Source organism: Zootoca vivipara, chromosome 6 (assembly GCF_963506605.1).
Source record: "Zootoca vivipara chromosome 6, rZooViv1.1, whole genome shotgun sequence".
Lineage (NCBI taxonomy): Eukaryota > Metazoa > Chordata > Lepidosauria > Squamata > Lacertidae > Zootoca > Zootoca vivipara.
Window position 1 is genome coordinate 85,847,178 of NC_083281.1, and position 21,719 is coordinate 85,868,896.

A 21,719-nucleotide genomic window follows, 5' to 3' on the forward strand; every position below is an offset into this window, starting at 1 on the left:
AAGTTGCCATTCTTCTTTGGTTGGGACCTGGCTCGTTTTCCATTTGGGGGCTAACAACACACGGGCCGCAGTAGTGGCATATATAAATAACCTTTTTGGACACCTGGGAATTTCAGTCTGGATTATCCCCAACAGAAAGGACTCTGGTTTTTTTGAGGGGAGGAGGAAGTACTTTCGAACATTTTCCCCCCAATCCATTATGGATCATTTCCCAGTACTCTTTTACCTTTTTACAAGTCCAGATGCAGAACAGGTTTAGGGCCTGTGTCGGTGTGCTTGGCCTGCAGAAAAAGCTCCGAATGCAAATAATACGGGTCTTGGGACCTTCGGTATGCAATTAGGTTCTCCTCCACTCCCCTTCAGGTGGGATAATCTCAAGTGCTTGATGGGGTGGCTGAAAGGTCCTAAGGTCCTCCCATTGATGGTTTACACCAGGCATCCCCAAACTTCGGGCCCTCCAGATGTTTTGGACTACAATTCCCATCATCCCTGACCACTGGTCCTCTTAGGTAGGGATCATGGGAGTTGTAGGCCAAAACATCTGGAGGGCTGCAGTTTGGGGATGCCTGGCTTACACTCTCTCTCTCTCTCTCTCTCTCTCTCTCTCTCTCTCTCTCTCTCTCTCTCTCTCTCTCTCTCTCTCTCATGCCCTTCCTCCCCCCAGCTGTTAAGCTCAGGCCAGCGGCAGCTGCTGCTCTGCGAGACGTTGACGGAGACAGTCTACAGCGACCGCGGCCAGCTCATCAAGTCCAAGGAGCGGAAAGTCTTCCTGCTGAACGACATGCTGGTGTGCACCAACATAAACTTCAAGTGCGTGTCCAGGCAATTTCGCGGGGGTGCTTGCAAGAGGTGGAAGGGTTTTTAAGAGAGAGATTGAGGCCTGCTGCAAGTGCCTGGGGGGGCTGCTGCAACACAGCCCCAGTTTCTGCAGAGTCCGTGTGGGGGAAATCCCAATCAATTGAATCATATGGGAAAGCCATAAGATAAGGAGTGGTATTTATTATCGTTGGACATCACAGCATGTCCTTAAAAGCATTAAATAAGAAAAAAACAGGATGGAGTAGTATCGCCCCTTAGAATATTTCTTCATCTTCTTTCGCAAAGCCCCAAATCCAGGACTTATATTCTGTTTTGTTTGTATGCTTTTGAAAACAAATCAAGTGATGCCTCGCGAGACAGTGATGCCTCGCGAGACGAAATTAATTTGGTCCGCGAGTCGTTTTGTATTGCGAAAATTTCGTCTTGCTGTTTTCCAATTTAAACAAATCAAAGCAAAAACACGAAACAAAACAAAAAACCCCAAAAATCCGTCTTGCGAAGCATGGCCAGAGAAAAATTCGTCTTGCAAGTTTTTCGTTGCCCTAACGCTTTCGTCTTGCAAGTTTTTCGTTGCGTGAGGCATTCGTCTTGTGAGGTACCACTGTAGCTTGGCCTGCTTGAGGAGCTAAACTTAAAAAAAGAAATCAGAAGCTTCTCCTGTGCGCCTTCGCGTGTAAACTCTGTGCCTGCTTTGGAAAGGATAGAGCCCACTTCATCACCTAGAAAACCATGTTTTGGTTTTTTCTTTCTTTCTCCCACCTGCCAGGAATTAGTGGGAGATGCTGCTAAGGTGACACCTCGCTTCCATTGCTTCGAGGTGTGAGATTTTTTTTTGTGATGCTAGGATGCCTTTGTGCGATGCGGAGGTGAGGGAAATGAAAAAAAAAAATCTGCCTTTGCAGAAGTTCGCTCACCTGTATGCCTGATGTTCCGAAGCCTTAACCAGGATTATCGAAAGGAGAAAACTGGTTAATGGACTCGCCTGCCACTTATTTTATTGATTGCATTTATATCTCACATTTTCCTCCAAGGAAGGTGGCTTAAGTGTTTAAAAAGGCCTCTGCATTTTGCTTCCTGCAGGGCTGCCCTGAGTGGTTTTCTTTCAAAGCCTGTACATATCCCGTCAGATGTGAGAGAGTCAAACAATGATATGACATTTTGTAGACATCTAAAAGCAGCCCTGTTTCGGGGAGTTTTTAATGTCCGATGTTTTGTTTTGTCCTTTTTATATTCTGTTGGAAGATGCCTAGAGTGGCTGCGGCAACCCAGGCAGATGCGTGGGGTACAAGGAATAAAGTATTTTTTATTAAGCTGCCCCCCTCCCTCATTCAATCCCCACAACAACCCTAGACGGAATCAAACCAGAGGCCCCAATGAGAAGTCCACAAGTAGGGGGCAATAGCCCCTCTCCTTAGGCACACCTCGCTTGGCTGTGTGGCTGTGAGTTGGTACGAGCTTAGATTTCATTTCATTTCCATTTCACTTTTAGTTTCTACGCCACCTTTCTAAATTACAGTGGTACCTCGGTTTACAAACACAATTGGTTCCGGAAGTCTGTACTTAACCTGAAGCGTACTTAACCTGAAGCGAACTTTCCCATTGAAAGTAATGGAAAGTGGATTAATCTGTTCCAGACGGGTCTGCGGAGTATTCAACCTGAAGCGTACTTAACCCGAAGTATGAGTGTAATTGGTTCAACTTCTTGAAGTCCGTACTTAACCTGAAGCGTACTTAACCTGAAGTGAACTTTCCCATTGAAAGTAATGGAAAGTGGATTAATTCGTTCCAGACAGGTCCGCATAAAATAATATCAGCAAGTCACACAGGGAATAAGATAACACAATACAAATAGAGAAGCAAAGACGCACAACTTATCATTTTTAAATCTAAAAATATATCCCTGAGCTCCTCGGGGTTTCCGAGATTCCAACAATGACTGCTGCTTTGATCTTTCTCTTCCATAGGCCGATTAACTCCAGGTAAGGCAAGGTGTGGGTGGTTTGCCCCACATTTTATTGGGGGGCGCAAGTGTTGGCATGCTGGTGATGGATTGTGGTGGGCTTTCGGTTGCTTCTGCCTGCTTAGTGTTGGGAGCTGGCTCTTGCTTTTAAGCAGCCAATAACTTCTTTCCATAATTTGTGGTGTTGCGTTATGTAGTAAGCCAAAACTCAATTGGCTGGTTACGCTTTGCGGATCACACCTAAATCCAAAATTGCGTATATTGTCGTCAAAACTTTCCAGTTCCATGGCGACTGGGATTGCTAAAGTCGTTTTGCCCAGAACTCCGTCCCATTTCTTTCTAATTAAAAACAACAACACAACCCTGTGCGTGTAAAGCTGAATGAGTTAAATGTTCATCAGTTGTGGGCTTACTGTAGCATAATAAATCCCAGGTCAAATATACATGTCAACTTAACAAATGAAACTGATGTGCAAAAATGATACGTGTAAAAATATGAGAGACACTGCACACACCCTTGTAATTCAAGAAATCGTTAATAAAAAATACTATCTATATCTATCTATATCTATATCTCTATCTATATATCTCTATCTCTATCTATCTCTATCTCTATCTCTATCTCTATCTCTATCTCTACATCTATCTATCTATATCTATATCTATCTATCTATCTATCTATATAAAACTTTTGAAAATTCAATAATTTTTTTACAGAAAAATAGATAAATCCCAGGTCTGTCCCTACCCAATGGCAGAGCAAATAGTTTTCCTTGTCAAAATTCAGCACTCTGAATTGTGTGTGTGTGTGTGTTGGGGGGGCCAAGTTGCCCCCCCTGATTATTTTTATTTTTATTTATTTGTCAGATTGATATCCTGCCCTTCATCACAAGATCTTGGGGCGTTCCACGGAATAAAATACGGGATAAAAACGAGTAAATGAATAAAGCGAATGAAGCATAACCCTCAGGTCCCTAGCTTTCGTTTGGAAACGGAGTGCAAATTCCTAGCATTGGCAGAACCTGAGGTGTGAGGTCAAATGTATACGAAACGTAAGAAAAGAAGAGGAGCCTTCTGGCTCAAGGCAGTGGCCAAGCATCCTCTTCTTTCGGTAGCTAAACAGTTGCCTGTGGGAAACCGACAAGCACAATTTCACTCTCCCATGGGCATAGCCAGGATTTTTGGGGAGGGCAGGCCCTTTGTTAGGGGTGGGCAGACCCTCAGTTTGCTATGCATTTTTATTGATTGGGGGGGCATCTGCCTCCCCCCTTGTCTACGCCCAGGTACAGTGGTACTTTGGTTCTCAAACGCCTTGGTACTCAAACAACTTGGAACCCAAACAGTGCAAACCCGGAAGTAAGTGTTCGGGTTTGAGACCTTTCCCCGGAAGCCGAACATGCTCCGTTTTGAGTGTCATGCTGAGGCCTGTCTGTTTTTGCTATTTATTTTGCGTTTTTGTTTGTGCGGCTCTTTTTTCTTTTTTGACTGTGTGGAACCCAGTTCAGCTCCTGATTGATTGATTGATTGTGTGACTGCAGTACATTGTTTATTGCTTTCATTTGATGGATCTGTGGCTTCGTTAGATAGTAAAATTCATGTTAAATTGCTGTTGTTTTTAAAAGTCTGGAACGGACGAATCCATTTTGCGTTACTTTCTATGCCAAAGCGCGGCTTGGTTTTGCAACGCTTTGGTTTTGGAATGGACTTCCAGAATGGATTAAGTTTGAGAACCAAAGGACCGCTGTACTCTCCCCTCCTGCAGCGTCCAGTGTTCAGAAGAATTGCTGCCTTCGGTTGTGGCGGCAGAGCGTAGTTGTCATGCCCTCCTTCGCGAATTTCTCTTTTTAAGCCGTCCAAGCTGGTGGCTGTTACTGCCTCTGATGGTAGGGCATCAGAAGAGCCTGGTTGGCCAGATTAGACCCTGCAGCCTGGTTGGCCGGATTAGACCCTGCAGTCCAACCTCCTGTTCTCCCATGGCCAACCAGATGCCCCCATGGGAAACCCGCAAGTGGGACCCAAACACAACAGGCCCCCTTTCCCTTCCATGGCTTCCAGCAACCGGTATTCAGAAGTGTGGTGGTTTTCTTGTGCATGTTGGGATGGATTTTTTTAGCTTGGCTCTGCTTGGGATTGAGTAGCACCCCTCGCCTGCACGGCTGGACTGGATGAACCCTTCGGCCCCGACAATTACTTTTTCTTTAAAACTGGATCCCCCTCCTCTCCTTGCAGGGGGCAGCTGGAAATCAGCACCCTGGTTCCACTCGGCCCCAAGTACATCGTGAAATGGAACGCCGCCCTGCCTCAGGTCCAGGTGTTGGAAGTCGGGCAGGAGAGCAGTGCCCACGAGAAGGACAACGTGGTCATCCCCAATCTTGGGCTGAAGAAGCACATGCCAAGCAGCCAGTCCTCACACAGTGAGTAGGCGCTTTTGCTTCCGATGGAACCAGTTTGGAATGCAATCCAAATCTGTCCCTTCAGGGGTGCCCAATTTTTTCCCAAGAGGGCCAGATTTGATGAACATGCGTGAGCATGGCAGACCGAAGTTGTTGAGCTTTTTTCAGGATTCGTCCCCAAGAAATAAGCTGCCACAGGGACCGGATACAACCAGCTGGGGGGGGGGGGGAATTAGGCCCCCAGAACAGACTTTGGACGCGCCTGCTTTAGGTCCACAGCAATTGGGGGAAAGATAAAATAGTGACGTCCCAGCTATCTCCTCAGAAATCAACGTCCTTCATAAGTACCCAGGGCGCACAGGTCTATTCTTTACCTCCCTGCTGCTCTCAGATACCAATCCTGCTACAACATACAATGTTGCTAGATTCTGCACAGCAGCGCTCGAAATTCGTCGGCGGATGACCTGTGCCACAAACCAGATTTAATGAACACATCAGAGTGTTCTGTAAATTAATAGTTAAACTATTTTATATATCAATCTTTTATGCTCTTCCACACCCGCCCAATGCTCCTATCCCTTCTTTAGATTCTTTTAAATTCTTACTCACCTTCTGTTTTGGTACCTTTTAGATTTCCAAATCTAAAGGGACCCAGGTGGCCCTGTGGGTTAAACCACAGAGTCTAGGGCTTGCTGATCAGAAGGTCGGCGGTTCGAATCCCTGCAGCGGGGTGAGCTCCCGTTGCTTGGTCCCAGCTCCTGCCAACCTAGCAGTTCGAAAGCACGTCAAAGTGCAAGTAGATAAATAGGTACCGCTCCGGCGGGAAGGTAAACGGCGTTTCCGTGCGCTGCTCTGGTTCGCCAGAAGCAGCTTTGTCATGCTGGCCACATGACCCGGAAGCTGTCTGCGGACAAACGCCGACTCCCCCGGCCTATAGAGCGAGATGAGTGCCGCAACCCCAGAGTCAGACACTACTGGACCTGATGGTCAGGGGCCCCTTTACCTTTAGATTTCCAAAACGCTTTTCAGATTTTAAATGACTGTACCCTACCCTTTTATGCTGGTCTATGACCGTAATAAAGATTTGTATTGCAACGTCCTTTCTAGAAATCCTGATACCTTTACTTTGCCACATGGCTATTTCAATTTCTCACCAAGCCGCAACGGCCCATGGGGTATCTGTGCACTAGAAGAATAGCTGGGTTTCTGAGTCAAGCAGGCTTTGCTATAAGCTGTGTCAATAGAACAGCTTACTTGGCTCAGGTGAAGGCATTGCAATTGGTATAGAAAGCCTTGGGGACCAGTTTACCTGCAAGAATGCCTCACCCCACAAGCTCCCCCTTGACCGCTTTGATCTGCAGAACTGACGCAGTTTCCAGGCACCACATAAGACTCCGCATTTGAAATAAATTGATCTTTTAATGTGGTGCCACTTTGGAACTCCCTGCTGATTGATACCAGGGGCACCTTTGCTATACACTTTTCGGCACCTGCTAAAAAGGTTTTTGCCAAGGCAAAGCCTCTCCAGACAAGCAGAAGGTTGTTTCAATCTGTTGGGGTTTTTTTTTATTTGTTTTTTTTTAAAAAAAGCTTATTGTATTTTAAAATTATTTTTAAATAGTTGTTTTTTTACAGTTCTTTTCCTTAATTGATAATTGCATTGTTTTATAATTTGAGGTTCTTTTAAACAATCAGGCGGTTGATGTGTTTATTGCTGGTTTTAATTTTGTTTTAATGCTTTAACTGTTCTTACCAGAACCAGTAGTTCTGTACTGGTTCTCTGGTTTTATTCTCATATATATATTCTCATATATGATTTTCAATTTTATACATTAAAATAATTTTAAAGTCATTTTAACATTTCAAAACTTGACTTCCTTCCCCCTCTTTCTGTGTTTCCTTAAATGAGCTGAATAAATGAATAAATTAAGTCAATTTGGATATGCAGAAAATATTTATTATTGGGTTTTTTATAAAAAATATGCTTTTGAGGTTTATACACGTCACTAATTTTACAATCATTTTAACATTTCAAAACTTGACTTCCTTCCCCCTCTTTTGGCAGTTCCTTCAATTTTTTAAAATATCATTTGCATATTCAAATCAACTTGATTTGCTCATTTATTCATCTAAACATATACTCTTATAAAACTGCAGGTGATTACAACAACCCTGCCAATGTTTATTTTTTATTTTTGTAAATATTTAATGAACCATTTCCATTCTTTGGAGGTTTTTCACAAACCATGTGGCTTATAAATGAATGAATGTAAATTCTATAGATTTAAATAAAATGGTCTTGTTGTGGCAGGATGCTTTCAGAGAGAAAAAATGCAAGCAGTGTTTGGGTTCTCCTTTTTTAAAAAAATTGACTGGCTGCTAGTGTTTAGCTGTGGACATGCCGTCCTTTGGGCTGCCGACGTCATTGTGTCATTTGTCCTTGTCATCGTGGTTTCTCCCTGTCCCTTCTTACCACCAGATAAAGTGTACCTGGGTCCTCCTCGCCTGTTTCAGGAGCTACAAGATCTCCAGAAAGACCTGGCAGTGGTGGAACAGATCACTCTGCTCATCAGCACCCTTCATGGTACATACCAGGTGAGTCCTGTGAGGGTTTGTTTTTTAAAACAAAAGATTCCCACGAGAGTGTCAGGCTGAAGGCCTGGGATCGGCAAGCAGATCTAGCCGGCGGCCTCGTTCCTTATCTTCCCCACCCATCGTGGGCCGCATTTGACAGGTGTCATCTGATGTCCCAAATCATAGAATTGTAGAGTTGGAAGGCACCCTGATGTTCATCTAGACCAACGCCCTGCAATGCATGAATAAGCAGCTGTCCCGTACGAGGAATCGAACCTGCAACCTTGGCGTGATCAGCGCCACGTTCTAACCAATTGAGCTATCTGCTGTCAAATGGCCCTCACCGCCAGAAAGTTCTTCTTGATGTTTCATCAGAATCTCCTTTCTGGTTATTTGAATCCATGGGTTCGAGTCCTACCCTCCAGAGCAGGAGAAAACAAGCTCGTTCCATTTCCCATGCAGCAGCCCTTGAGATCTCTGAAAATGGCTCTCATGTCTGCTTTCGGTCTCCTCTGTTCCAGGCTAAACATCCCCAATCCCCTCAACCGTTCCTCATCAGGAATAAAAATATTTATTATTAATATTATTATCCCTTGGCAATGGCGCCCACCTGAGAGTTTGTTGCTACAACTGAGTTCTGTTAGGTTCCAGCTGAAAAAAGCTATTTTTATTTTATTTTATTTTATTTATTTTATATTATTTTACAGTATATTAATAACCTAAGGTCCCAGGGCGGGTTATGTCAATTAAAACACAGCATTAGGATTAACCGACAACAATGCACAATACTGATGATGTTGATGATGATAAAAAATAATTTTATTGTTTATAGGCCACCCATCTAACTGGGTTGCCCCAGCCACACCGGGCAGCTCCCAACAGAATATTAAAAACACAAGAAACATCAAACGTTAAAAACTTCCCTATGCAATCAAACCTCGGTTCTCGAATGTCTCTGTTTTCGAAAGTTTTGGCTCCCGAATGCCGAAGACCCGGAAGTAAATGCGCTGGTTTTCAAACATTTTTCAGAACCTGAACATCCGACGCGGCTTCTGCTTGAGTGCAAGAAGCTCTTGCAACCGATCGGAAGCTGCGCCTCTGTTGTCGAACGTTTCGGAAGATGAACGGATTACGTTCGACAACCAAGGTTTGACTGTACAGGGCTGCCTTCAGATGTCTTCTAAAAGTCAGATAGTTGTTTATTTCCTTGACATCTGATGGGAGGGAGTTGGGAATGTTTAGCCTGTGAAGGAGGAGAATGAGAGGTGATGTGATAGCCACCTTTAACTATCTGAAGGGCCGTCCCATGGAAGATGGAGCAAGCATGTTTTCTGCTGTTCAAGAGGGAAGATTCTGAACCCAGTGCCTTCAAGCTACAAGCAAGGAGATTCTAACTGAACCTTAGCAAAACAATTCCGAGATTATTACCTGTTTAGCAGTGGAATGGACTTCCTCAGAAGGCAGGTTTTAAAGCAGAAGTTGGATGGCCACCAGTCAGGGATTAATTTGTCGCAATTCCTGCTTTGCAGGGGGTTGGACTGGATGACCTTTGGGGGTACCCTCCAACTCTAGGATTCTATGTGGTCGTGTGACTGCCCCTCCTCTTTTCCTTAATTTTCCCCTCTCTGGTTCATAGAATCTGAACATGACCGTCGCTCAGGACTGGTGCTTAGCTCTGCAGAGGCTGATGCGGGTGAAAGAGGAAGAGATCCATTCTGCAAACAAGTGCCGCCTCCGTCTCCTACTCCCAGGGAAGCCAGACAAGTGGGTTATTCGGCCTTCAGCTATTTATTTAAAAAAAGTAAATTGCCCCAGGGATTGGTTGTGGCTGATGGTGCACTCTAAGCCTTTGACTCCAACTCCATTAGCCCACTTTAAAATGCAAAGTGCTATGCCAACTTTTGAGTTACACAGGATTCTTCGTCAAGCTGGATGCCCTCCAGATGTTGCTGGAGTCCAACAACACCTCCCTTTTCTATATCCAGGTTTAACGGGCAAAGGAAGATGCAGAATCGATTGTCTCCAGCAAATACACACACACTAATCCTTTCTCCCCCCCCTTCCCTTTTTGGACTCTTTCCCACCTCAGGTCTGGGCGCCCTGTCAATGTCATGGTGGTCTTCATCACCCCCAACCCCCTCAGCAAAATCTCCTGGGTCAACCGCTTGCATTTGGCCAAAATTGCTCTGCGTGAGTAACTTCCTTTCTAAAAAAAACATTCGCCGGATCAGCTTGTATTTTGACAATGTGCTATGCAGGCTTCCAGGTTACACAGGACTCTACTTTGAGCCGGGTGCTTTTGAGGAGGGAAGAAAGAAAATGAGTGAGAAAACAAATGTTTTGAGCAAACCTTTACTTAGCAAGGGAATGTGAGAGATTTGACATCTTCTTGTTGGTTGGTTGTTTCCCCCCCATGGATTGAGGGGGGGGGGGAGGCAGGGTCAGATAAAAGTTTTTTTATTATTATTATAGCAAGATGCCCCTAGCAAGCTCACAAGGAGGGTGTGAAAGCCATGCCCTTCCCTGTTGCTTCTGTCATTTGGTGACTGGCCACCCAAAGGTAGATTGCCTCTGCACATGGAGGTTCCATCTGAGCACCATGCCTTAATAGCCATTTATGGATGTGGAGGTGGCAGCTGGTACCCACTGGAGACTGGTGGGGAGGAAGGCAGACAGACCAAAAAGTGGGTGGAGACGAGAGCTGGTGATTGGCTGAGCCAGAGCCAATGAGAGGCAGCACTGACCTCCCCATGGGGCTGGTTGGTTGTTGGTTTATTGATTGCATTTCTAACCCCCTTTCCTTCAAGAAGATCAGAGCAGTGTACATAGCTCTCCCTCCCTTCATTTAGTCCCCCCAACAACTCTGTGAGGTAGGTTAGGCTGTGAGGCAGCCCCAAGGCCACCCAGCGAGCTTTGTGGCCGAGTGGGGGTTCGAACCCAGGACTTTCCCAGGCCCTAGTCCAGAACTCTAACCACTACACCACACTGTTGTTATCAGAAGGCAAGCAGATGGAGACTGGCTGAGAGCAAAGTCGGTCTGGTGGGGCGATGCCCCGCTTGCCCGAAATGGACCAGCCACCTCTGAGCTCCAGAGAAACAGAAAGAAGTCTTCAAGGGCAGCCTGATTCCCAGTGGAAGTGAATTCCGTAAGTGTGGGGTCACCACTAAGAAGGCCTCATTTGATCTGCAGTGCACCATGGGCCTCCACTGGATAGACTCCCCCCCCCCAATAACTTGTGCCTACAACCACTGTTTTACAGTGGCGATAAGCAATCTCGTTCCATGCTTTGTGAGAAGAAAAGCTTTGATTTCTGCATTAAAAGGGGGTTGGACTAGATGACCCTTAGGGGCTCTTGCAACTCTGCAATTCTATAGTTATTTAGTCTGTCTACCCTTTGGTGCCTGTGCCCCCCCCAAAAGAAAGATAGAAAGAAAGAAAGAAAAAGAAACAGCACATGTCTGTTTTCATATATTCATAAATTCCAGGTGTATGTCAGTCTTTGGGGAGTTTGTTATGAGGGTCCCCTTCCCGCATCTAATTAGCTGCCTTTCGCGTTGTGTTTTTCATTTTTCTGTAATTAAAGATCCCAGCCACCACTCTCAGAGTTTCCCCAGCGAAGGAGAAAATAAATTATACTGTTTTCATCCCCCCGTGAACATCAGGAGTATAATCACAATTTTCAGGAAGGAAAGAAAGGCACTTGAGTGTCTGGGACCCTTTTCTCCTTCTAACCTGATAAAATTTCCCATCTATTGGTCTTAAGTTTGTAGAGTGGTGGTGGTGGGGGGGTTGAACTGAGGGCCGCATTGAGCCCCTGTCAAGTCTCCGAGGGCCGCAGGTCAAAGTGGACGTGTCAAGGAACTAAGCTTGCTGAAAACGCCTTCCATAGTATCGGCTGTTCTATTAGAGGAAGCGGAATGCTGAAAAATTCGGGACACTCAAACGAAAAGTTAAACTTTGGAACTCGCTGCCACAGGAGGCAGTGATGGCGAATGGGGATGGCTTTAGGAGTGGGTTGGGCAAATTGGGAGAAGGCAAGAAGGCTCTCGGGGGGCTGCGAGCCAGGATGGCTTTGCTCTGCCTCCATGGTTGGAGCACGAAATATTTCTGAATGCCAGTTGCTGGAAACCACAGGAGGTTACAGGTCTAACTAACGGTTGCAAGAAATTGTTGGACCTAGAGTCAGTTGAGCCCACAAAGGCCAGGTTCTGGGAATCAAAGGTGGGGAGAGTTGCTGTCTCACTGGGGTCCTGCTTTTGGGTATCTTCTTGGCCACTGTGATCACAGGAGTCTCTTGACTACAGGAGATTTTGCTCTGATCCTCCAGGACCCGGTGAGATGATTTGCTGAGCGGGATAAAGGGACTCCACGAACCCCCTTCTAGGCCACCTTGAGAATAAGCACAGCAACAGGATCTCCTCATTAACCACCACGACGCCCTTTGAAAACCTTTGCAAGCAATTTCTTTAAAAGACGTTTTGAACAAATTCATAGAATCGTAGAGTTTGAAGGGGTCCCAAAGGTCATCTAGTCCAACCCCCTGCAATGCAGGAATCTCCGCTAAAGCATCCATGACAGATGGCCACCCAACCACTGCTTAAAAGGAAGGAGAGTCCACAATTTGGAGTGTGGGGTGAGGCTTGATAGCTATAGTCTGTCTCCATGGTGGGAGGCAGAAATGCTTCCAGTTGCTGGAAAACGCAGGAGGGGGAGTGTGCTGTTAACCTATGCTTGAATCATGCTGTTGGGTTTTCCTTGGGAGGCTTCTGGTTGTGAGACGTAAAGGTAAAGGGCCCCTTGAAGGTAAAGTCCAGTCAAAGGCAAATATGGGGTTGTGGCGCTCATCTCGCTTTCAGGCCGAGGGAGCCAGCATTTGTCCACAGACAATTTCTGATCATGTGTCTGGCAGGACTAGACCATTTCTGGGCATTGTGACGGAAGCCAGTGTGCACAGAAACGCCATTTACCTTCCCGCAACAGTGGTACCTATTTATCTACTTGCACTGGTGTGCTTTTGAACAGCTAGGTTGGCAGGAGCTGGGACAGAGCAACGGGAGCTCACCCCGTTGCGGGGATTTGAACCGCCGACCTTCTGATTGGCAAACCCAAGAGGCTCGGTGGTTTACATCACAGCGCCACCCGCGTTCCTGCGGCCACTGTGAGAACAGGAGGCTGAGCTGGGCTGGCCTGATCCGTAGATGGAGGCAGCGATGCTACCAGAGAGTAGAGCGTCGTGGTTGGACTTGGATCCTGCTTGCTGGTTTTCCACTGTAGCATCTGGGTTCCCTCTGCGAGAACAGGATGCTGGACTAGAGGGGCCACTGGCCTGATCCTGGGTTTGCGTTTTCACATTAATTGCGGAGAACCATTTTTGGGGAGCGGCAGGCGATTGGCGGAGAACTGGTCAGTAAGGCGCTCCTTCCTGCCAAGGTGCTGGTGGTGGAAGGCAAGCTCATGCTGGCTTGTTAAAAAGATAATAATAATAATAATAATAATAATAATAATAATAATAATAATAATAATAATATATTTCTACCCCGCCCACTCATCTGGGCGGCTTCCAACAGAAGGTTAAAAATACATTAATACATCAGCCATTTAAAAACTTCCCTAAACAGGGATGGGTGACATCTCTTAGGTGCCTGAATCGGAGCAGGATCCCACCAGAGAAGGAAGGAGGAAAAATAGCCCCAACCCAACGACGAGTGACATTGCAAGGTCGTCCTTCCGAGCAGCCGCTCTGAGCACCTCCTGCCCTTTAATCTCCTCATTAACCGGAGGAAAAAGAGCAGCGTAGAGTTTCGGGCGCCCTCAAAAGTCTCCTTTTTGCGTTCCAGCTTCCTCCGAGCTCCCTCAGGATGCTCTTATCACCGTTCCCTATTGAACTCGAGCAAAACTGCTGCAGCAAGAAAGTCTCTCTCCCTCCTTCCCCCCCCCACCTTATTTTTAAATGGAAGAGAGAAAGGTTTGGCTGGGGGGGGGGAAGCAAAGAGAAAGAAATTCATTTGAAAACCTTATTTGAATTCCCGTCTTCCCGCAGGCGCTGATGATTTGATTTCCTTGGTTTTTATATATATATATAAAAGCAGTTTGTTGGCCTATTTTAATCTGAAGTGCCTGGGGGGGAAATGACTGCAGCCTCCACTTAAAAATAAGATGTGTGTGTGTGTGTTTCTTTTTTAAAAGTGGAGGAGTGTTCATTTTGTTTTCTTGCTGCTGTTTTTCTTTCCCCCATAGCTGCTGAGGGTAATGCAGAGGGTGCTGCCTTAGGATCCTAGAATTGTAGAGTTGAAAGGGACCCCCAAGAGTCATCTAGCCCAACCCCCTGCAATGCAGGAATTGCAGCTAAAGCATCCATGACTCTTAAGCATCCAAGCTCTGCTTGAAAACCTATTGAAGGCAGAGAGCAGTGGGGGGGGGGGGGAAGGACCATTGCAGTTTTTCAGCGTGCAAACAAAGGCGTCCCCACAGGGAGACTTGGGACCTTTAGTTTGGCATCTGTCCTCCCTGCCCCCCCCAAAAAACCCAACATTGTGCTTTGGGGTACAGATTTGTTGTAAAGTAGCACATTCCGGGGGATCCTGCAGAGAGACAAAACAGTGTAAAGTCAGAATGGCCCTGATTCCACCTTCTGCGCGAGAATCCCTCGCTGTCCAAAGTTGGCACAATGAGTAGAGCTTGCCCTCTGGCTTGCTTGCCGGGCTCTGGGATGCTTTTGTGCGGGCTACAGATTGGTTCTGGGAAACTCCTGCAAGCCTCTAGAGCCCTATAGGCAAGGCTCTCTCATACCCTTTTAAAAATGTATTTATTGTTCAGTGCCCCGTTCGAAACCATGATCTGCCCACATTTTGTGGGCCCACTGTCCCTGCCAGATAGGGCCAGGCGATACCTGGTTTTCAGCATTGCGATATATCACCAGCTAAACATCGCAATGTACCATAATATCGCATTGTCTGAAAAAAGGATGGAACTATGTAGAGGCAAATACTAGGGCTGGGCGATATTTGGTTTTCAAGATAGAGATATATCCTTGTGAAATAATGATGGAGCTGTTTTTCAGCTTCATGATCTATCACCAGCCAAACATCATGACATACCGATATATCGTGATATATTGATATATCATAGTATATGTCTGAAATAAGGATGGAACCATGTAGAGGTGAACACTGGGCTGGGTGATATCTGGTTTTCAACATCGTGATATATCACCAGCTAAACGTCACGATATACCTGGTTTATCTTTTTTAAGGAAAGGCTGAGGTTCAGTCCCAGGTAGGGATGGGAGATGCTTGCTGGCTGAAACCCTGGAGAGCTGCTGGGCTAGATGGAGCGTTGTTCTGACTCGGTAATAAGGCAGCTTCCTGCCTTCCTATGTGTCTGCACCATCCCCTGTTTGTTCCCAAACTGTAGGATTGATGAGTTGGGAGCGACCCCAAGAGTCATCCATTTCAACCCCCTCTATCGTCTCCCACTGGTGGCTGTTTCTCCTGAGCCCAGAAGGATGTGTGACTCAGATTCCCTCTCTTCTCTTGCAGGCGAGGAAAACCAGCCTGGCTGGCTGTGCCCGGAAGAGGACAAGAAGTGCAAAGCCCCCTTCTGGTGCCCCATTTTGGTCTCCCGCACGCCCGCCTTCTCTTCCAGAGCTCTGGACCTTCAGGTAAGGCGCACCCACACCCTGCCCCGATGGGGCCCAAAGGACAAGATGGGCCAGAAGAAGCATGGGTTAAATGGCTGCCCTCTGCTGGTTTAGGATTTCAGGCAAGGAAGGTTCCCACTCCTAGCTAGAGATGTTGCTAGTTGGATTTTCGCATGCAGAGCAAGAACTCGGCCACCAAGCTACTAGGGCTGGACGATATATCAATATATCGCCCCCTACTGGTCTGAGGTGCATATTGTAATATTGGTTTCATAATTTTTGACCTGGCAATATACTGGGAATCATGATTTGTGTTTGCGTCCTATGCAAAAATCACAATGCGGGGGGGAACCGTGAAGCCAGCCAGCGCCTCTACATACAGTGGTACCTCGACTTACGAACGACTCGACAACCGAATTTTTCGATTTAACGAATGGGGCAAATGGCCGCACGCTTATGAATTTCTCGACATCCGAACAGAAACCGCGGCGGTTTTAGATAGGGTTGCTTCGACTTACGAATTTTTCCGTTTCCAATGCATTCCTATGGGAAATCGCGTTTCCAATGGCGCTTTTCGACTTATGAATTTTTCAACCTATGAAGGTGCCTTCATAACGGATTAAATTCGTAAGTGGAGGCACCACTGTAGCTCCATCCTTATTTCAGACATTGTGATATATCGGTGTATCGCGAAGTTTTAGCTGGTTGAAAGCCAGATATCGCCTGGCCCTAGAAGGGGTGATATGATAGCCATGTTCAAATATATACCCTCAGTTCTAAATATAGGTAGGTAGCCGTGTTGGTCTGCCGTAATCGAAGCAAAATAAAAAAAATCCTTCCAGTAGCACCTTAGAGACCAACTTAGTTCATTGGTATGAGCTTTCATGTGCCTGCACACTTCTTCAGATACACTGAAGTCACCAGACCCTTGTATATAGTGAGAGGGTGGGGAGGGGTATTACTCATGTATAATGAGATATGAATCCAATGTCTCTATTCAGGCCAGGTCTCTCCATGGTTTTAAGTTTACAACTTATTACCAAACTTAAAACCATGGAGAGACCCGGTCTGATTTTTAGCCATCTCAACCCTTGTTTTTTCCCTGTAAGAACAATCAGTCGTTAACAGTCGTCAACAAGTTTACCACACCTATCGGCCAATCCCCCATTCCCACCACCCTTCTGAGTAATACCCCTCCCCACCCTCTCACTATATATCAGGGTCTGGTGACTTCTGTTTCAGTGTATCTGAAGAATTGTGCATGCACACGAAAGCTCATACCAATAACAAACTTAGTTGGTCTCTAAGGTGCTACTGGAAGGATTTTTATATATTTTTTAGATTTGCCTTGAGAGAGTCTTTAAATCTCTTTTGTGGACCACCAGCATTACACTTTCCATTCTTAAGTTGGGAATAGAGCAGTTGCTTTGGAAGACAATAATCAGGCATCCGCACAACATGACCAGTCCAACCAAGTTGATGTTGAAGAATCATTGCTTCAACACTGGTGATCGTTGCTTCTTCCAGTACACTGGTTTTAGATTGCCTGTATTCCCAAGTGATGTGTAAAATTTTCCGGAGACACCGTTGATGGAATCTTTCGAGGCATGCCTGGCATGCAGAAGGCCCCAGGCTCAATCTCCACTGGCGGCGTCTCCAGGCAGGCCTGGGAAACAGCTCCCTGCCTGAAACCCTGCAGAGCCATCGCTGCCGGTCAGTGCAGGCAATATGGAGCTAGATGGAGCAAGGATCTGACTCCGTAGAAGGCAGCGTCCTCAGTTTCCTATGCAGTCGAGCAATCCTTTCCTACGGTGCCTGGCAGAGTGAACCCTTCCGGAGTTCCAGGTGGGGCAGTCTCTCTCTGCCCTACCTGGAGATAGAATCAGAATTGTAGAGTTCAAAGTTGTACCCAAAGGTCATCCAGCCCAACCCCCTGCAGTGCTGAAGAATCCCAGGCAAGTGGCCACCCAGCATTCACTTAGAAACCTCCACTGAAGGAGATGCCACCACCTTCCGAGGAAGTCCGTCCCACCATCAAACAGCTCTCGCCCTCAGAAAATTATTCCTGAAGTTTAGTCAAACTCCTTTCCCATCATTTGAACCAGTCAGTTCGGGTCCTCCCCTTGGATGCTGCCTGCAGGATTTGAACCTGGACCTTGTTTTTGTTCAAAACATGGGCTGTGCTACCGAACCACCTGCTCTCCTTGCATCCAATAAAGCAATCCTTTCCTCTTTTAAGAACCGGAGGAACTCTGCTTCCCATCATTAGCGCTGGAGAGGGCTTCTCAATGTCACCCCCCCCCAAAAAAATCCAATTAGCAGCAAATGCAGAAGTTTTCTGGCCACTGGCTGCATCTATCTTGACCCCACCCCTCCAGTTCCAGAGGAAGCAGCTGTGTGTGTGTGTGTGTGTGTGTGTGTGTGTGTGTGTGTGAGAGAGAGAGAGAGAGAGAGAGAGAGAGAGAGAGAGAGAGAGAGAGAGAGAGAGAGAGAGAGAGAGAGAGAGAGGTGGCTTCTGGATGTGTTTGTGGTTTTGTGTGTGTCTTGTCTTCTCTCTCTCTCTCTCTCTCTCTCTCTCTCTCTCTCTCTCTCTCTCTCTCTCTCTCTCTCTCTCTCCTGAAGGCCTGGCTGCCGTTTTGTCTAATTAGACCAAATGCCGGCGAGATTTCCTCCGGGGACGGCAAAGAGTCGTTGTCCTCCCCCCCCCCCCCCAATGCTTCTCTTTCTTTGCCAAAGCTTTATTCCATCAGGCCGGCTTCAGATTTTACTCCTTTTGATGATCTATGGTTTCAATGCAACCACCCGGCTCGGGGAAAAAAAAATGATGAAGGCAAGCAGCTGGAACTGGGGGTGGGGGGGAGACACGGCGTCTGGATACACATATTATGATTAATCCACAAAGCTCCTTTGACTCCAACATGTCCTTTCCTCCTGTACCCTAGAGGATCTGGGACAGCTTAGGGGGCCTTTAAAAAAAGTGTAAAGTGTGTCCTTTGGTTTCAAAGGGATCCTTGCATTTCACCTCTGGTGAAAGACAGCTGTGCTTTCTTTTTTTGGGGGGGGGGACATGGAAAGTTTTGGGCCCCCCCTTTTTCTAGGTTGAGGGGGAATCGACTCATGCTCCCCATGGCAAAGCTTAGTGCTTGTTGCAAAGCTTAGCTATTTCATAGTCTAATCCAGGCATAGGCAAACTCGGCCCTCCAGATGTTTTGGGACTACAACTCCCATGATCCCCAGCTAACAGGGCCAGTGGCCGGGGATGATGGGAATTGTAGTCCCAAAACATCTGGAGGGCCCAGTTTGCCTATGCCTGGTCTAAATTGAATGGTGAGAGTCTGGAGGCAGTTGGAGGATGGATGACGGCTAACAGATTGAGGTTGAATCCTGACAAGACAGAAGTACTGTTTTGGGGGGGACAGGGGACAGGCTGGTGTGGAGGACTCCCTGGTCCTGAATGGGGTATCTGTGCCCCTGAAGGACCAGATGTGCAGCCTGGGAGTCATTTTGGACTCGCAGCTGTCCATGGAGGCACAGGTTAATTCTGTGTCCGGGGCGGCTGTCTACCAGCTCCATCTGGTACGCAGGCTGAGACCCTACCTTCTCGCGGACTGTCTCGCCAGAGTGGTGCACGCTCTGGTTATCTCCCGCTTGGACTACTGCAATGTGCTCTACATGGGGCTACCTTTGAAGGTGACCCGGAAACTGCAACTGATCTAGAATGCGGCAGCTAGACTGGTGACTGGGAGTGGCCACCAGGACCATATTAACACCAGTCCAGAAAGACCTACATTGGCTTCCAGTCCGTTTCCGAGCACAGTTCAAAGTGTTGGTGCTGACCTTGAAAGCTCTAAATGGCCTCGGCCCAGTATACTTGAAGGAGCATCTCCACCCCCATCGTTCTGCCCGGACACTAAGGTCCAGCTTCACTGCGAGAAGTGAGGTTACAGGGAACCAGGCAGAGGGCCTTCTCGGTAGTGGCACCCATCATGTGCAACGCCCTCCCATCAGATGTCAAAGAAATAAGCAACTACTGTATCTGACTTTTAGAAGACATCTGAAGGGAACCCTTCAGTGGCTGGGGAGGCCCAACCAGTTGGGTGGGGTATAAATGACATGTTGTTGTTGTTGTTAGTTGGAAGCCATCCTGAATAAATTATCATTTATTATTATTAATCCTGTGAAACGCCCTCCCATTGGATGTCAAGGAGATGAGTAACTAGACAACCTTTAGAAGACATCTGAAGGCAGCTCTGTATAGGGACTTTTAATGTTTAATGTCTTACTATATTCTTACATATTTTGGAAGCCACCCACAATGGCTGGGGCAATATAGACAGATGGGCTGGGTACAAATAATAGTGTTGTTGTTGTTGTTGTTGTTGTTGTTGTTACAATGGTACCTTGGTTTTTGAACAGCTTAGTTCTCAAATGTTTCGGCTCCTGAATGTCGCAAATCTGGAAGTGAGTGTTCCAGTTTGCGAACGTTTTTTGGAAGCCGAACGTCTGACGTGGCTTCCAATTGAGTGCAGGAAGCTCCTGCAGCCAATCGGAAGCCACGCCTTGGTTTTTGAACATTTTCAGAAGTCGAATGAATTTCCGGAATGGATTACGTTCAAGAACCAAGGTACGTCTGTATTATTAATTAATTAATTAATTTAGAATTCCGTTTGTGAGCTCTGAGCAGTACATAATCATAGGGTGCCTTATGCCATGGACCATGTAGTTCAGTATTATTCATTCATTCATTCATTCATTCATTCATCCATCCAGCCTTTATTTGATTGTTGTTGTTGTTGTTGTTGTTACTATTAAAAATATTATTGCATGATCCCATCTCCAAGGCTCTCTGGCCTGAAACTCTGGACTGGAGGTCCAGTCTAGTCCATACGAAGCTAGCTGGACCCATGAACTGACTCGGAAGAAGGCAACTTTGTGCGTTCCTAAATGCCCCCCCCCTTTTGTTATCTTCTGTTCAGCTTGGTGCCGCCGTCCACAGCCCGGTCCATTCTTCCTTGCTGGGTTTCTCCGCTGTCAGCACTTCTCTGCCGCAAGGCTATCTCTGGGTGAGTTTGTGTGGCGAAGAGGGGCCTTGCCATTGACTGTGGGACGAGCCTCCTCTTTGCTTTTTGGGGTGGGGGTGGGGACATCATCTGATGCTTGCAGCAGCAGCAGCAGCAGCTGCAATTTGGTATGTTGTAAAGCCAGTGAGATGTAGGGCAGACAAATCCACTTGAGGGAAGTGGGAGCCATCTTCAGATTCCTGAAGGGCTTTCATGTGGAAGATGGAGCCAGAAAGGATAAATATTAGGAATAATTTTGGGATGGTAAGAGCTCTTTGATGGTAGAGTAAAAGGTAAAGGGAGCCCTGACCATTAGGTCCAGTCGTGACCGACTCTGGGGTTGCGCCGCTCATCTCGCGTTATTGGCCGAGGGAGCCAGTGTACAGCTTCCGGGTCATGTGGCCAGCATGACTAAGCCGCTTCTGGCGAACCAGAGCAGCGCACGGAAACACCGTTTCCCTTCCCGCTGTAGCAGTACCTATTTATCTACTTGCACTTTGATGTGCTTTCGAACTGCTAGGTTGGCAGGAGCTGGGACCGAGCAACAGGAGCTCACCCCGTCACAGGGATTCGAACCGCCGACCTTCTGATCGGCAAGCCCTAGACGCTGTGGCTTAACCCACAGCGCCACCTGCGTCCCACGATGGTGGAGTAGACCACCTCAAAAGGTCCTTCATGGACTGGATAAATCTTGAGGTGCCTTCCAACTCCACGAATCCACGATTGCAAGAATACTTCTTTAGGAGAATTCCTCTTCCTCTTGACTCCTCTAGGTCGGCGGAGGGCAGGAGGGGGCTGGCGGCCAGGTCGAAATCTTTTCCCTGAACCGGGCAGCACCCCGCATTGTGAAGTCCTTTCCGGTCGCCGCCCAGGTCCTGTGCTCAGAATACATTCCCGAGAGGAGCGAGGAGGAGAGAGCCAGTGGTTTGGAGACATCTGCTGACCAAGCCTTGCCGCCACAGCCGGTGATCTGCCTCGGGCTGCAGGACGGCAGGTGAGGAAGCAATGGAGACGCAATGGAGGGGAGGTGCAATGGAGCCTTCTTCAAGAGATCAGGCTGGCTCTGCCCCAGAGAAGACTCTCTTTTGTTTCTCTGTGTTGGCTGGTTCGTTAGGTAAAGTGGGGGCCTTACCCGTTAGCCCCAGTCAGCCCCAACCTCCCTGCCTTCTTACTTACACCCAGACCAGCTTTCTCCTTAGGGATGCCCCTTGCATAAGCCGGCAGGGAGGAGGATGGGGACAAAATGAGCATTTCTGCCCCACCAGTAGCCTTA

General features: G+C 47.1%; 1 protein-coding gene across 10 annotated transcripts in view; it reads left to right on the top strand.

Annotated features, from left to right (window-relative positions):
• The window catches only part of ARHGEF10L (Rho guanine nucleotide exchange factor 10 like), a 126,496-nt gene that overhangs the window by 63,564 nt on the left and 41,213 nt on the right, over window positions 1-21,719 (top strand). For 7 of the 10 annotated variants that reach the window (XM_035121223.2, XM_035121225.2, XM_035121222.2 and 4 more), the window contains 9 exons: window positions 665-810; window positions 2,784-2,798; window positions 5,009-5,193; window positions 7,652-7,767; window positions 9,383-9,510; window positions 9,836-9,936; window positions 15,286-15,407; window positions 20,363-20,449; window positions 21,220-21,440. In XM_035121223.2, coding sequence (XP_034977114.2) covers window positions 665-810; window positions 2,784-2,798; window positions 5,009-5,193; window positions 7,652-7,767; window positions 9,383-9,510; window positions 9,836-9,936; window positions 15,286-15,407; window positions 20,363-20,449; window positions 21,220-21,440 — 1,121 coding nt within the window. The remainder of the gene's footprint in view (window positions 1-664; window positions 811-2,783; window positions 2,799-5,008; window positions 5,194-7,651; window positions 7,768-9,382; window positions 9,511-9,835; window positions 9,937-15,285; window positions 15,408-20,362; window positions 20,450-21,219; window positions 21,441-21,719) is intronic. The other 3 variants (XM_035121224.2, XM_035121227.2, XM_035121235.2) reach the window with 1 other exon arrangement.